Genomic DNA, 17,418 nt, shown 5'->3' with positions numbered 1-17,418 from the left:
ACTATCGGCCGCTACGCTAAATAGGGCTGGGGGAAACACTGTATATGGTAGCAGTGTCTGTTTGAAGACACACACACATATGCACACACACACACACACACACACACACACACACACACACACACACACACACACACACAATCACCCCGCTCTGAAGTTTCTAGACTGTTGTCCCTTTATTTTTCTGTGTTGTATTTCTTTTGCTGTTTTTGTTCTTGTTGTCCTACTATTGTTAATAATAAAACAACATTTACCTCTCACAGGAATATTTGCAAGATTAAACATAACAAAATTCAACATAAATGTTTCCTTTTTTCTACCGCTTGTTCCCATCTTGGGCCGATACGATACTTTCGTCGTTGGAAAAGCTTTGGCCGATAACTAATATTGGGCCGATATTTTCTAAATTCTAAATCTGCTGGAACTAAAGTGCTATTACAACACAAGTGGTGAACACGTGGGAAAAGAGGGCGGAGCGGAATAAAGTCAATATTTAATGATGAAGTTTTGTCTGAAACCTTTCTAGAGCTTTTAAAAGTCTGTAACTTTGTAATTTTGGGTCTTTTGACTCAGAATAAAGACTGGATTCAAGTTTATAGTCTGTTCTGTGAGAAGACAGTTGTTTTCTTCCTTTTTATGAAGAGACGGCACTGTTAACTCTTTCATTACCAAGGAATAACATCGCAGACTGATATCGGGGGTTTTGGACAGAAACCGAAATTACTCAATGACATGTATATCAGCCAATACCGATACTGGGTCGATATATTGTGTACCCCTACTAATTACTAATTATATTATGACAATTTAATACATTATTGTGTGTACTGTACTAAAGGACATGTTGAAATTAATTACTGTGGTTCTGTGATGTTTCTAAAGGGAAAAGACGGCTGCACTGACTCTGACAATTGTATCATGATCCCAGCACCTTCTGAAGATAAAGGTAAGAAAATGTAGCAGCAACAGATTTCAAAAACACTTCCTGTGTTAGACTGAACACATTTACTCTGGAGTGATTATAAGAGGCCTAAGACTTAACAAATTTAACAGATTTGTTTTAATAGTTTAGACGAATTTCACAGAACTGTGTGTGATCCATGGGTTTAATAATTATGAAACAATAAAAGTGTTGCTATAACAAGAGCTTAAAACGAAATATTATATTTTTGTATTATATTTTTTATGAAAAAAAGTAATCAAATGGCACATTCTATAACAGGAAGATAAAATCCATGTATTGTCCTTTTGTTCCAGTGCCTCCTGAGCTCACACTTGTGATATTTGGTGATCCTGATGCTGTTGAACCTGGTCCAAATCTCTTGCTGGGCCCAGACAAAGAGCATGAACCATTTTCATCCATGTTGTATGATCTCTGTGGTCGGGTCATCCAGGTCTTTGATTTTCTCGGTCTCAAAAACACTGACCACTTTCCTTCAGATAAAGGCATCGATGCCTTTCTCCTGCTGCTCCCTCATGGTCACAGTGTCAGTCAGTATGAGGCCAGCGTGCACTGGCTGAAGACCTCTTTTGGAGAAGGAGCACTGAACTATTTAATCACAGTAGAAACACTTGAGTCCAAGGAACAGTGTGAAGGAGCGATGGCTGATCTGAAAGACTTAAGTCATTTTTCTGTTAAAAGATGCCACGTTTGCTCTAAAAATCTGAGAGATGCAGGAGAGATATTTTCTCTAATGGAGAAGATTGGTATCATGGTGTCAGAGAATGATTCAAAGTGCTACAGGAGAACCCAGAAAGAAGGACCAGGACCAGCACAGGGAGGACATGAGGAAAACATGAAGGACCAGGACCAGAACATGAAGGACCAGGACCAGAACATGAAGGACCAGGACCAGAACATGAAGGACCAGGACCAGAACATGAAGGACCAGGACCAGAACAGGGAGGACCAGAACCTGCATAGTGAGGACCAGCATATGAACGACCAGGGCCTGCACAGGAAGGACCAGGATCAGGTCAGGGAGGACCAGGATCAGAACATGAAGGACCAGGACCAGAACATGAAGGTCCAGGACCAGAACATGAAGGACCAGGACCAGAACATGAAGGACCAGAACCAGAACATGAAGGACCAGGACCAGAACAGGGAGGACCAGAACCTGCATAGTGAGGACCAGCATATGAAGGACCAGGGCCTGCACAGGAAGGACCAGGATCAGGTCAGGGAGGACCAGGATCAGCACAGGGAGGACCAGCACATTGAGGACCAGAACATGAAGGACCAGGACCAGAACAGGGAGAACCAGGTCCAGAACAGGGAGGACCAGAACCTGCACAGGGAGAACCAGGTCCAGAACAGGGAGGACCAGAACCTGCACAGTGAGGACCAGCATATGAAGGACCAGGACCTACACAGGAAGGACCAGGACCAGGTCAGGGAGGATAAGGATCAGCACAGGGAGGTCCAGGACCAGAAGGACCTGCACAGGATGAACCAGGACCCAAACAGGGAGGACCAAACAAAGGTGACATTAAAAGTATGTATTTATGTTCAATGACACAGTCAGTCACAATTCTAATCATTTTGGCTCTACACAACCACAATGGATTTGAAATTAAACAAACAAGATGTACTTTAACTGCAGACTTTCAGCTTTAATTGGCACAACATTCCACTTCTTTGCCTTTAAAACCTCTTTGGTTGCTTTCGTATATTTGAGGTTTTTGTCCATCTGCACTGTGAAGTACCGTCCAATGAGTTCTGAAGCATTTGTCTAAATTTGAGTAGATAATATTAACACTTCAGAATTCATCCTGTTACATCATCAATAAATACAAGAGAACCAGTTCCATTAGCATTAACATGCCCAAACCATGACACTATCACTTCCAAGCTTCACTGATGATGTGGTATGACTTGGATCATGAGCTGTTCCTTTCCTTCTCCATACTCTTCTCATCACACTGGTACAAGTTGTTTTTTGTCTCGTCTGTCCACAGGATGTTGTTCTAGGACTGTTAAGGCTTTTTTAGATGTTGTGTGGCAAACTCTAATCTGGCCTTCCTGTTTTTGAGGCTCACCAATTGTTTATGTACATCTTGTGGTGACCCCTCTGTATTCACTCGAGTGAAGTCTTCTCTTGATTGTTGCCTTTGACACACATAAGCCTGGAAAGTGTCCTTGATCTGGACAACTGTTGTGAAGGAGTTTTTATTCACCATGGAAAGAATTCCTTGGTCATCCACCACAGTTGTGTTGCTGCGCTCACCAGCATTTTATTTATTTTTAAGAATGTTCCAAACATGCTTGCTTCACTGATAGTGATAGCACACTTGAAATTAACTCTAGACCTTTTATCTGCTCCTTGTAAATGAGATTATGAACGAATAACACACACCTGGTCTTGGAAAAGCTAACCAGCTAATTGTCCCATTACTTTTGGTCCCTTAGAACAGGGGTCCCCAACCACCGACAGCATCTTCTCCGACGTAACTTTGGCCTGTTCCTCATGACGCTAATAAGCTCGTCTGTGGATGTATAATGAAAAGCCTTATAGGAAATTGCCAATGAAATCCATTAAATATAATGGCACGTATATTCTATCTATGCTCTTGTCCTGCGTGATAACATAACTGATACATGCATTATACATGATACATGCTGCCCAAAAGCAGACCCAAAAGCTCGCGAAAATGAGTGAAAAACAAAAGTCTTTGGAGAGCTTTTTTGCAAAGGGGAAAAGGCCAAGTGACACCTGGGCCAGCATTCTCCAGCTGCTACGCGATCACCTGTTTTTACTTTAACAAGAGTTTGAGCGCTACTTCCCGTGCGCAAAAGATCCGCAAACTGCACGTGAATGGATCCTCGACCCATTAAACCGGGCAAATCGAGCATGTGCAACAAGAGGATGAGCTGTTGGAGATTGAAAATGACAGTGGTCTTAGACGTATATTTGATGTAACAACTCTGCTGACATTCTGGATGAAAATCAGGCCAGAATATCTTGACATCGGCACAAGATCACTAAAAGCCTTACTACAATTTCCAACATCCTCTGTGTGAAGTGGGCTTTTCTGCAGTGACAAGACAAAACTACGGAGCGAACTGGTTTCAAACACACTGCGGGTGTCATTGTCTCCATCACTCCTAGGATGGGACCACCTCATGCACAGAAACACGTGCAGGGTCCCCACTGATTCAGCCTGTGGTGAGTTCTAATTTTTATGCACTAATTTTTGCCATATTTATCTGATGAGGTTCCACCAGTCAGATGAACAGTGAGGACACGTGTAACTGTACGTTATGTTACTACAATTCGGATCTTTTGGTATGGTACACTTAATAATGTACAAACGCGTCTTTTGAGAACATTTCGCCTTCTGAGCTGAATCGAATGAAAGCCTAAGCCCCGCCCACTTCCACGCAAGTTAACCAAAACCTCTATGAAAATAAAACCTACATTATTCCGGTCCGTGGTGCAAAAAAGGTTGGGGACCCCTGCCTTAGAAAGTGGGAGGCACATAAACAAACTGTAATTCCTACAACGTTCACCTTATTTTCATGTAAATACTCTCAAATTAAAGTCTGCAGTTAAAGTACATATTAATCAATATGTAATCAACCTTGCCAGCAAGAACCCATCTTGTTTGGCTCTCACTGATTCATTCGCAGTCCGAACTAGTGGTTTAACGGACAAATCACATTGCATTTAGGCAGTGACGTGCATTCAGGGGAGGCAGGGGAGGCAGTGCCTCATCACCTGTCAATCCTGAAAAAATATATATGTGACTCACCGCGCTAAAAACCGCCACAAGTCGGAGAAAACGAGTGCGATTTTCATTTTTTTGCAGAATGTGCAAGTTGAAGTTATGAAGGATCTTATCTGAAGCCCCTCTGTGCTTCAGATAACACTATTGGTTGTCTTAAAAGTATACATTAAGCTGTTAAAAATTGATAGTTTTCGGGTCTTTTTCCAGCGCTCCTCGGGGGTGTCACCTATTTCCAGCAGCGCATTGTTGTTATTTTTCGGCCAATCAGCTGCGAGCCACATGGCTCCGTGGTAGCTTGAAGATGGAGTACACGTGTATTGAGTACGGAGTACAAAAAGACATAGGCAAAGGCATACATGCTAAAATGATATGCACATCGAAAACTAGCTCAGTAGGTGTTGTTGTTCCTGTGTTAGCCGCGGGCTAAGTTGGAAGATAAGCTAGGCTAGCGCCATGTTATCGGCTTATTTTTCAGCGTTGTTCTGTACAAATTGTATAATTATGTAGTATTTCTTGAACCGTCGGTTGGGTGGGTCATGCTTTATATGTGTTTCATGGTAGTTTGGCGTTAGTTTTCGTGGCTAAACCGTTAGCTCCGGGGCTAACAGCTTGCTGCCGAATAGCTGAATCAAAAGTACATTTAAAATAAAAGGGTGGGCAAATTAAAAATATATATATATATATAACTATAATTATGTAGATAATGTAGAGAGGGCCTATATTCTAAGAATCCAACCAAATTATTTAGAATAAAATTGTATTTTTAAATTCAACTCGACTTCTGGATGGAAGAGATGTGATGTATGTATGTATTATAAACCCTCTTTCCGTTTGAATCCAATATCGAACAATATTTTTTCAATAAGAAATGTCAAAATGTTCAGATGTTTGCCAGATACAGGGAGGAGGCTGCAGCTGCTCAGCCTCTGGAGCACACACACACAGGCACACACACACACACACATACACATACACATACACATACACATACACATACACACACACACACACACGCACGCACGCACGCACGCACGCACACACACACACAGGCACACACACACACACACACATACACGCACGCACGCACGCACACACGCACACACACATACACATACACATACACACACACACGCACACACACACACACGCACGCACACACAGGCACACATACACACGCACGCACACACGCACAGGCACACATACACACGCACGCACACACACACAGGCACACATACACACGCACGCACACACACACACACAAATACACACGCACGCACGCACGCATGCACGCACACACAGGCACAGACACACACACACAGGCACACACACACACACAGGCACACACACACACACACACAGGCACACACACACACAGACACACACACACACACACAGGCACACACACACACACAGGCACACACACACACACAGGCACACACACACACAGACACACACACACACACACACACTCCTCACAAACTGAGCTGGTGCAATGTAAATTATGTTTCGCTCTCTCCCTCAGTTTATAACAAATAAAACACCCTGACCATGTGCTCAGTGCTTCCATATTCTCGATAATGTATGAAATGTATTTCTGAAGGATGTTCTAGGCTCATAGATTCATTATAAAACCGCAGTAAAAGTTCACTCAGCGAGGCTTCATGTGCCGAATGAAGAGGGCGCATTACATTACATTTTTGATAACATCAGTGATCAGATTAAAGTCAGGTTTGATCATTTTGGTGAGCGAGCTTTCCTTGGTATAAACTTTAGTGGATTGCACAAAATGTTGTGAAATGTCCCAACATTTTGATGACACAAAACTGCAGAGTCAAAATATGCAAAGTTCTTTGACTTTGTGAGACTAAGGGCGGAGCTAGTTGGACTGTATAGCACACAAACGGTGAGGAATGAATGAAAGTCTCCTGCTGCTTCTCCTCTTTTTAGTCCAGAATGACCTGTTTAAGGCGCTCTTTTGGGTTCATTTGGGTTTGGGTCGCTTTTGTTAATCTGACTCTGAAAGAATCGGTGCCTCACTAGCCCTGAACCTCACCGCACGTCACTGCATTTAGGGCCCACAGGAACCAATCTGTGACTGGAACCAATCACAGAGCAGCATTGTGGTTTGGGCGGAAGTCAAAACAACCATTTTCCAGCCGATTCAGAACCCCCCCTCCGTAGATGGTGATGTGTTAAGGTGAAGATGATAGAGACATGGGGTGGGAGGGTGGGGTCGAGAGAGCTGAGATGACAAGATATGCTGTGAATATTATATTATTATGTTTATTTATTTATTTATTTTTATCTTTATTATTCTTCCCCTCCATCCCTTGTTGGGTTTTGTCTATGGGAGTTTTTATTTATAGGAGATCTTCTACTGAGAGTGTTTTTCAAACTTCCTATAAGTGATCTGTTCTTCTGTATCTACCTCTGTATCTACCTGCGTTGCAACAATGAAATTTCCCCATGTGGGGACAATAAAGGATTATCTTATCTTATCTGTATAGGCCTTATAAATAGGGCTTCTGGGTAATTAGAGGTGTGGTTAGAGAGTAGGGTGTGTTTACTAGTGGAGTGGAGGTTGAGGCGTGGTCCCGCTCCTGAACCTCAGTTAGCGATTAACATCTCCAACTCCATTTAACACTTCAAAATAAAAGCTCCTGTATTTATTTGCTATCTTTAAAGCCTTGTTATGAAAAGGTCAGATCATTACAATGTCTTGACCATGCGCAGATGACAAACGACTCAACAGAGCGACAGTTCAGTGTGATTGACATTCAGTATGTCAGACAACTTTATGAATAAAGTAACCTAACCCCTACTAAAACAGGAAATGTGGAAGACAATGTGCATACATGTGCACAGAAGGGATTGAGCTGTGCTGGAGTAAATCAATTTACAACTTTGAAAAACCTGAAAAACAAAACCCTCCCACCCCGTCTTTTTTTCTAAATTTTTTTTTAAATCTTGTACAACAAATGTTTTAATTCAAACCCTTGCTTTTGATCATGATAATTATTGTTTTTCTTATAGCTTGGTGTGGATAATAATGGAGATATAGCAGATGCTGGAGGCTCCAGAAACAGTTCAGCTACTCAACGATCAACAACAGGTAAAATGGAAATTACAAATTCTTCTTGGAATGAAATCATGAGGCTGCAAACCTCCTCTTGAAACCTCTACCAGGACGAACTATGTTTCATTATCTTACTCAAAGAAAATACAGAACAAAATACCAACTTTTTTTTGTAAACGGTTAAAGTCAAAAGCTAATTTTAGAAAATCATAGCATAAATTATACATGCTGTAAACAATTGACTGCACTTTACATGTTTCCTCGTTCTGGTCTGTTTGTGCTGTAATATGTTTTTGTATTAAGGCACAAAATGCACAGCAAAGTGGAAAATGTATTGCTTTTGATGTAGTTAAGGTAAAGAAATATGGAGGATTTTGTGTGCCAGAATTAAATGCTTAAATGCATGACAAATGAATTAAATGTGCAGTAAATTAAGTACAATGAATTAATTACATTTACAATGAATAAATACAATGGTCAACAAATTAATGAAATGTGTCAATAACATTTAAATCTTAACATAAAAAATATGTATTTAATTAATTCATGATTTCATGGTGTTGGTTCAAATATTTTAAGAATCTGTCAGACTCACTCGTCAAACTCAGTGGGCGGGACTTAGGCTGCTCTGGTTGAGTCCATGTCTCTACAGAGGGGCCAAATGTCAGGGGCCACTGCTGTTACTGTGATGTTTCAATATAAATACACTTTTGAGTGTTGGTGGACAATCCTAAAGCCCTGTCACTTGGGCAGCCATTTAAGTGAATGAAGTCAGTTCCACATCCCGCGATTGCGCTGCCAGAAAAAAGCATTATCAACATTTAGCCCAAAGTGAAATACCTAATCATATATCCATTAAGACACCACAGGTTCAAAGTTGCCCATAAGATCATACATTGGTCCCGTCCTGAGTGCCCCTCGGAGCTCTCCTCCTCCTCGTGTCTCTTGAGCGCCAAGTGGACACACACACACACGCACACGCACACGCACACGCACACGCACACGCACACGCACACACTGGCTGAGGGCCTTAACACACTGCACTAGTGAAGGGAATCTCAGATTTCTGTCCAATATGACAAGCACCTCGATGCACTTGCTTCAATCCGATTAATTTAAAATGCATTTCTTACAACCAACAATGGGAAAACATTGTTTTTTGCCTCCAGATCCAAATTTTGTATTGTTTGTTATCTCCGATACCGACCCAATACCTATCTTAATCTAACAGGAATCTTCTTATAAGAGATGGGTCTCTGGGCGCTGCACTGTGGCGCCCACTGCTCCTGAGGAATGTCCCAGCAGCATTGAAGAATGGGTCAAATGCAGATGACAAATTACCTAACTGAGACAATAATGTAAACTGCACCTTAACCTTGACCTATTACACTGTCTCCACACTGGTTTGAAAGCTCTGGTCCCCATGGTGACTATCGGGCAGAGGGGACATAGAGCTGTAGAGAGGAGGAGGAGGAGGAGGAGTGGGAGGAGCGGAGGGGGTGAGTGGGTGTGGCAATATAGATGAGGTCAGAGATATGGGAGTGCAAGGTAGTGGATGGCTTTGAATGTGAGTAGGATTTTGTGTTGAATGTGGTGTGTGAGGGGAGCCAGTGGAGCTGTAGGACGGGTGTGACGTGATTGTTGGAGGGGTGCAGATGGGAAGGTTTGAGATGGGACAAAATTATTGAGACTAATGGGATCAGAACCATAGGAGTAACAGTTCCAGTAGTGAGGGAGGAGCCAAAGATAGAAGGGTGGCTTTGACAAGGACTGTGGGAAGTGGATCAAGTTGACAAGATTTTTGAAAAAGGGTAGAAATTGAATTGACAGAGGGAAGGAAAAGGGCGATGGTGGCAGGAGATAAAGTTAGAGCAGAGGAGGGAGTTAGTTGTTGTTGAATAAGCTTGATTTTTTGGGGGGGGAAATTGGCCAAGGTTTTGCACAAATCAAATGAATTGAGATGAGACGGAAGTGTTTAGTGATGTTTGTGATGAGAGACAAAGAGGCCCTTGGAATTTCTTTCATTTGGTAACAGATCAGTTATTGGCCAATGCAGTGTCTAGTTTGTTGTTGTTACCTGCAATTTCTTCAGCCTATTTGTGATGCAGTGCCATATCTCGGGCAAGGGGAATATTCTAATATTTATTTTTCTTCAGTTTGTTTGAGCTCAAATGTGGAGAGAACGTGAACTGAACCAAATGAAACTGAAACAATGTTTCAACTTCATTAATTCATTCATTTTCTACCACTTGTTCCTGTTAGGGGTCGCGGGTGACTGGAGCCTATCCCAGTGACTTGGGCCTTAGGCGGAGTACATCCTGGACAGGGATGGGTGTGATGCAGGGCCAACACATAGACAGACAGACAACCATTCACTCTCACACACACGGGCCAATTTAGAGTTGCCAATTTTGCCCAACACATGCTTGTCTTTGGAAGGTGGGAGGAAGCCGGAGAACCCAGAGAGAACCCACGTTAACATGGCAAAAACATGCAGACTCCACTCGTAGTCCCCAATTTATTCAGTAAAGTGGACTAAGGGATCATCTCAAAATGGGTTGAAGCTGAAAAGACTTAATATTTTTCGTCTTGGGGGGGTTGAACCTACATTTCGTCTTTTTGTTGCTTTGAAGCTTCAATACATCGTTGTGGCAGTCATTGTTTTGTTATTTTGTTATTGTTTGAGTGCGTACGGTGGAGCACGGCGCACCGCGGACCGTGCGCGCACCGCGGCCCACCGCGGCCCGTGCGCGGCCCGTGTGCACGGTGCGTTGTGATCATGGCGCGCAGTGGCCCGTGCGCGCACCGCGGCCCACCGCAACCCGCGGCGCGCACCGCGGCCCGTGCGCGGCCCGTGCGCACGGTGCGTTGTGATCACGCCGCACAGTGGCCTGTGCGAGGGAGCGCCCGCCCCGCTCCCCGCGCTGGCCACGGCGCGCCGTGGACCATGTGGATCGAGTAAACAAACATGCGCAACAGGTGACATTATTTGGAGAATTCATAACTTCTACTGATAAACTTACCAAAGGATGTTCAGGGACTAAAGGTGATCAGGGACTATCAAGTTACTATCGTTTTATCAATGCGTTAACATTTTATGTGAAGCCAGTCTTTCGTCTTTTGAGGGGGGGAGGGGGTCCAGAGAGAGACGAAAAAAATTACGTCTTTTCAGCTTCAACCCATTTTGAGATGATCCCTAAGAGGTGAACACGCCCTGACACGTGTATCGGTGCAGCATCTGCAGGGATATGGCCGCTGTATCAGAGAGTTGTGGTGAAGAAGTCAAAACACTTAGTCCTACTTTGGTGATTAAAGAGCCCTTCTATTGTTATCATAATTATATATTATAGATATATATTATCTTTTGTCACGCATTGGCAAAAATTGTGCCTTCAGATGGGGTCAAGGTGCCTTTATACCACACTGCCCTTTAGTTTAGAGACAGGCCTGGACCAGAGCATATGGAGCGCACTGACCACTGACCCCAGACATGAGCGCACACAAACTGGACCGAGCACCACTATTTGGACATGTTTCACTGCATCATGTTTGTAAAAGCTGCTCCTTGTGCAGGGAACAACCTTCAGCCTCTGGTCCACAGACAGAACTTTAGAGGAGAGACTGAGGAGGCAGAGAGCACTAGTGATGTGTGGGTTGTCTTTTAATCCGTCTGGTCAAGCAATTCTCATTTCATTGCAGGCCGATTATAAAATACTGACCCCCGGTATCACATGCACATCTTTGCATTTAGGTGTTGAAGCAGTTTCAAAAGCAGCGACGTGAGAGTCTATAGTGGACAGTTCAGTTGAAGCAGCAGCGCTGCAGCTGGAGCAATGAATGCACCGCACATGGACTGAACCAAGTGAACAAAAGAGGGGGGTTTGTTATTTTCAAACATAAAATATTCACGTCGGTGAAATCCCTCATTCGTCCAGGAGTGTTCCATAGAAGAAAAAGATTCAGTTTTAGTCATCTGGAAAAAAGATACATATACTACTATTTTCTACTATAAAATATTCACATTTTTCAAAACTAAATGACATGGAAGAAATTAAATCCAATGCATATCTGAAACTGACTTAATTGTCAGGGGGGGACACTGTCAGAAAGCGGGGGACACCATCAGCTGAGGGGGGTCGTGTCCCCCCGTGATTTCTGCCAATGTGTGGATGTCACATTTAGTCCCTGCTTTGGCTCGAATTGGCCCAAAGGGGAAGCGGGTACTAAAAAGTAGAGCAAAGTAGGTACTAACGTAACAGGCCTAAACACCTTATAGGCACTAGTGCACTGGAATCCAGAATTTCCATTCTGTTCATTCATTCATCAATAAAAAAAAAGAAGGAAAAGAAAAAAAGAAACCCTCCGGTGATTATTTTGAGTTTAATCACCAGATAGAAAGATAAATAAATAAATTAATATACGCTGCAAACCTGAGTGTGTTTTTTTAACAAAGGATCAGGATGAAAGGTGAAATTATTTTCAGTAGTAGTTGAAGTTTTCATATTCATTTACATATTTTAATGTATTTAATTTACTCAGAAATCCCAAAAAGGCTAACATAGAGCTCTCTAAAATGGCCTTTTCACAACACGCTTCTCTAGTTTGGTTTGAGTCAGGATTATGGCTCCTTGTTTGACTTATGATGTCCACGGGTCCATTATCACTACTTTCAGTTTGAACTTTGTTTCTCCTACTTTTCTTGTTTTAGATGAACAAGCAGAGGAGAGGAAGAGAACGGTAAGACTGGCACTTAATAATTTTTGCACTTGTTTTATCAAAAAAATATATATTATTATTGTTATTTTGCAGGGAACAACAATGAAGGCTCAAAATGCACTACTGAGCAGACTAAACCTTCAAAAGTGTTTGGAGACAAAGCTGAGCTCTGCAGAGTTTCATCAAATACGTCCATCTCTAAAACACGACCAAAACATTTGTGAGAGTGATCTTATCTCGGTTTATCTTTATAAACTCTTGATGTTGGATTATGGGGCCAGATATGTTGAGGCAGAACAAGAACCCTCTGGTGAAAAGCAGTCTAAAGAGCAACATGACAATGAAGATGAAGATGATGACATTTTCTTTAATAAACAAGTGGAGAGTGGAGCTCAGTCCCAACAGTCTAAAATCCATCCTCTCGACCTCCAGATGGCAGTGTTTCACTGTTCAGACGACTTTCTAAAGCAAAAGATCATCACAAAACTGTCCCAGTGTCAGTACGCCTTACCTCTGCTGGTGCCTGACCCTTTCACTGGGGACATAGAGTGTCCTCTGTGGACATTCAGAGAGATTAAGAAAACATGGAAGAAAACAGAAACCAACGGCAGTATAAAAGTCATCACCATGAAGTCAACGCCCATCTGCAAAGCAGAGACGCCGATGGTGTTTAGTTTCCGCCTGGGCTCTCTGTCTGTGTCCAAATCTCAGCTCATCAACACTTTGATCAATGACCGCCACAACACCTTCTTCCACAGAAACTGTCCCGGCAGCACCAAAAGTCGCCTTCTGTTTGACGGAGTGGTAGAGATCGCCTGGTACTGTCCTGCTGGAAGATCTAGTGACACCTTCACTGACTGTGTGGCCTTCTGTAACCTTCATGGAGATGGTCTTAATCATGACAAACAGCTGAAGATAATGATGGACAAGGCCTCAGTCAATGTAGTTTTTGTGCCAACGTTGAAAAAAGATCCTGTGATTTCAGCCCTTCTGAAGTCTCCAAAACCTCTCATTGTTCTCGTTGGAGATGATGCTGAGGGTGCAAAAGAAATGAAGAAGAACAAATACAGAGTTGGCATCAAAGAAAGAAGCCTTTCAGATGTTTCAAAGGAACTGAAAAAAATAATGAGTGATATATTATCTTTTACTGATTTTTCTCTTCAACTTGAATTGACTAGAGCCATGGCAACCATGGACACTGGAATCAGAGTGGATGAAAATAACATCTCCTGCAAAAGGGGTTTCTCTGCTGCAGCGGAAGTGACAAAGACCATTGAAACGACAGATGTTTCCAGAATTAAAAACATGTTTCTTCCCTGTCAGGGTGAATTGTGGCACGAATGGGGCAGATTAAACAAAGAACAATATCGTCTCAAAGGACATGTTGAGAAAGAAAAAGGTAAAAAACAGACTAAAATGTATAAACTGCGGGAAAATCAGTGCAAAACTCCCTGTAGTGAATTGGTTAAGTCTTTTATCAAACACCTCTCATCTTTGTCTTCAACTGAGAGGGAATATTTCCTTAAATGGACACAGATCTTAATGGATGCTCATGCCACAGATTGTCTTTCTTCAATTCTACAAAGCTATGATCAGGTGTGGTCTGAGGTCTTAGACCTGAAGAAGAAACCTGACAAATCAAATGAATTAAAGTCCAAACAAGAAGAACTTTCTGAAATCTCAAAGAACCTCCAGTCAGCAACATGTGGTCTGGAGCACATCTTCAGAGAAATGGGTCAGATCTATGAAGCTCATAAGTGTCTAAAGAAACAGCCAGAGGATGAGAAGACAGACTGGTCTAAATACCCTGAGCTGGCAGCAGAGCTGATGATATCAGGACACCCCATGGAGCTGATGGATGGAGATGCAGGCCAGGTCCCCATAACATGGATCTCAAGTCTTATAGATCAGGTCATCCTCAAACTGGGGGACAAAAGGGTCTTTGTTTTGTCAGTCTTAGGCATACAAAGCAGTGGGAAGTCAACTATGCTGAACGCCATGTTTGGTCTTCAGTTTGCAGTCAGTGCAGGCAGATGCACCAGAGGGGCCTTCATGCAGCTGGTCAAACTGTCAGACGAGATCAGGGAAGGTTTTCAGTGGGATTACATCCTCGTGGTGGACACAGAGGGGCTGCGAGCTCTAGAGTTGGAAGGAAATGCAACAATTCACCGCGACAATGAACTGGCCACATTTGTCGTAGGAATAGGAAACATGACTTTGGTGAACATCTTTGGAGAAAACCCCTCTGATATGCAAGATGTTCTGCAGATTGTGGTTCAGGCTTTCATGAGGATGAAGAAGGTCAAACTTTCACCAAGTTGTGTGTTTGTTCATCAGAATGTGACAGATGTTGGAGCTGCTGAGAAAAACATGGATGGAAAAAGAAAACTACAAGACAAACTGGACCAGATGGTACAACTAGCTGCAAAGGAAGAAGTTTGTGCTGCTGAAAGTTTCAGTGACATCATTGAGTTTGACGTTCAAAAAGATGTGAAATACTTTGCTCAGCTGTGGGAGGGAAGTCCCCCGATGGCTCCTCCTAATCCAGGGTACAGTGAAAGTGTTCAGGAGCTGAAGAGCTTCATCCTCTTCAAAGCTAAAAAATCTTCTGGAGTCACTCTTTCTGAGTTCAAAACCAAAGTACAGGATTTGTGGGCTGCACTTTTAAATGAAAACTTTGTGTTCAGCTTCAGAAACACACTTGAAATTGCAGTGTACAGAAAACTTGAGGTTAAGTACTCAAAATGGACTTGGAGCCTGAGACAGGAGATGCTGAGAATTGAAGAGAAGCTGTACACCAGAGTAGAGAATGGATCAGTTGATCAGGTTGATCTCAAATATCTTCATGGAGAAATTGGTAAAAAATATAGTGAAATCAGAAATGACTTTGAAACATACTTTGATAGTGACAAAGACAAAGAAATGTTAGTTCAATGGAAAGTGCCTTTTGAACTCAAAATTAAAGATTTTTATGATGAATTGGTTCATGGACTTCAAAGAAAACTGAGTGATGTCATTGAACAAAAGAAAGCGAGTAAAGAATTAGATGAGAAAAAAACAATGTTTGAGGACAAACTGCTCCAAAAAAGCAAAGAACTTGCTCATCAACTGAAGGACAAAGCAAAAGATGAAAATGAACTCAAAAAACAGTTCAATAGTGTTTGGGAAGACTTGGTTAGAAAACTGGCCCAAGGTACAAAGCCCATTGAGAATGTCATAATCACTAACGATGTGTTCAGTGTCCTGCAACAGCTTGGTTTTGAATCAGCTTTAATCCACAATTCAGAAACATCCAAAACATACAAGGATTTCCAAATGCACAGAGATTATTCTCAGTATGTATGTCAGAAACATCCAAAGCAGAAACAAAATTCGGAAGAAAAGAAAGGAAAAGAAAAGGAAGGTTTTGCAATTCCTTATTTAACTGGCTTAAGAAATAGACTCTGGAACTTCCTCGGTGGTCCTCAACCACAAGACGAACAAAATCAGATTCGAGATCATATCCAAGCTGTTGAAAAAGAGGCTTTAAAGCTGATAAAAAACAAACCTGTGGCAACAAGAGGCTACAACTCCTCGTACTTGTCTGAAGTGGCATCACATGTGAAGAAAAAAGTGGAAGATTTTGAATCAAACTGGAAATACTCCTTGAAAAAGGAGTTTACAGTTGATCTGATCCTGTTTGTGTTTGACAGAGCAGAAGACTGGATTTCAAAGTCACATGCTCAGTATAAAAAAAAGAACGACTTTCACACATATTTGGAGAGTAAGAGAAACGAGTACTACAATGTCTTCAGCAGCTTCTGCAGAGGAAGCTCTTCAGCTGTTGTTCTGGCTGAAGTGATCTGTGAGAAACTGAAGACCTCCATGACTGAGGCTGTGCGCAACAGAACTGCCCGTGATGTCGCTGGACACATGAGGGAAAACTATCCAGGTTTTAAAGAAAGTCGACTCAACTTAGAGAAGCATGTGTTAAAGTCACTGGCAGAGAAAGAAGACTTTAAAAGTTACATCTCCTACATCTGTCAGCCACAAAGGTATATTGAGACTTTCATCCATGAAAAAGTGCATGATTATGTAACGGGCGATGAAAATGTGTCTCTTTTGATAAAGAAAAATGTTGAAGCTTTAGAAAAGTTTGTGACTGAAGCTTTATACAAGGCGACAGAAAAGGTGGAGGAAGGAGACGTGAGGATCTGGCTTCAGGAGTTTGACAACTTGATTAAAGAGAAACTCACTGCTGTTTCAGTTTCATCTCAACATTTCCGTGACGTTGACAGTTTTGACTTTCTTAAAGATGCCATAGAGAAAAGCCTTGACCCAATCATCAGCGATCTGAAAAAACTCCCACCCACAGAGATAAATGAAGCCAGGATGAAGCCAGACCAGATGCTGATAGATCAGCTGTGTAACTGCTGCTGGGAAACATGTCCCTTCTGTTCAGCTGTTTGCACCAACACAGTCAAAGATCACAGTCCAGACAAACACTGTGTGCCCTACCATCGACCTGGAGGGGTTAACGGATGGCATTTCAGAGACACAGTGGAGCTGCTCACTGACTTTTGCACCACATCAGTTGCCAGTGATAAAAGTTTTCATCCTGATTCCAGTGAAGAAAAGTCTGTTCCCTACAAACAATACCAAACTGCTGGAGGGAAATATGCTGAATGGCTAATCACTCCCAATGGATCGATGCTGGTCTTCTGGAAATGGTTTGTTTGTCATTTTCAAAAAGAATTAGAAGATCACCACAAAAGGAAATTCCTGGGTGAAGGAGAAATCCCCAGTGAGTGGAGAAGGTACAACAAAGAGGAAGCAATTGAAAGTCTGGAGGAAATGTACAACATGTAGTAACAGAAAATACAGACGTTATAGAGCAAAGACACCAGAGACTTCCA

The 17,418-nt window shown here is 42.3% G+C and overlaps 1 protein-coding gene across 1 annotated transcript; it reads left to right on the top strand.

Moving 5' to 3' along the window:
• Nucleotides 1-880: 880 nt before the first annotated feature.
• LOC140357763 (interferon-induced very large GTPase 1-like) lies at nt 881-17,381 on the top strand. The gene is made up of 5 exons (XM_072442280.1): nt 881-946; nt 1,258-2,498; nt 7,765-7,843; nt 12,516-12,544; nt 12,617-17,381. Exons 1-5 carry the CDS (start codon nt 919-921, stop codon nt 17,369-17,371), a joined length of 6,132 nt encoding a protein of 2,043 aa, XP_072298381.1. The 5' UTR covers nt 881-918; the 3' UTR covers nt 17,372-17,381.
• The last annotated feature ends 37 nt before the right edge of the window (nt 17,382-17,418 follow it).

The sequence above is a fragment of the Eucyclogobius newberryi genome, unplaced genomic scaffold (assembly GCF_026437365.1).
Source record: "Eucyclogobius newberryi isolate DKJ021-1_F unplaced genomic scaffold, fEucNew1.0.hap1 SCAF_13, whole genome shotgun sequence".
Lineage (NCBI taxonomy): Eukaryota > Metazoa > Chordata > Actinopteri > Gobiiformes > Gobiidae > Eucyclogobius > Eucyclogobius newberryi.
The sequence above is the reverse complement of the archived record's forward strand: the minus strand, read 5'-3'. Positions and strand labels throughout refer to the sequence as shown.

Bases quoted from the DNA above. Each gene is read 5' to 3' on its own strand.
- LOC140357763 (XM_072442280.1), top strand. From the start codon at position 919: ATGATCCCAGCACCTTCTGAAGATAAAG. The intron at 7,844-12,515 runs GTAAAATGGAAA...TTCTTGTTTTAG, and splicing joins TACTCAACGATCAACAACAG to ATGAACAAGCAGAGGAGAGG. The intron at 12,545-12,616 runs GTAAGACTGGCA...GTTATTTTGCAG, and splicing joins CAGAGGAGAGGAAGAGAACG to GGAACAACAATGAAGGCTCA.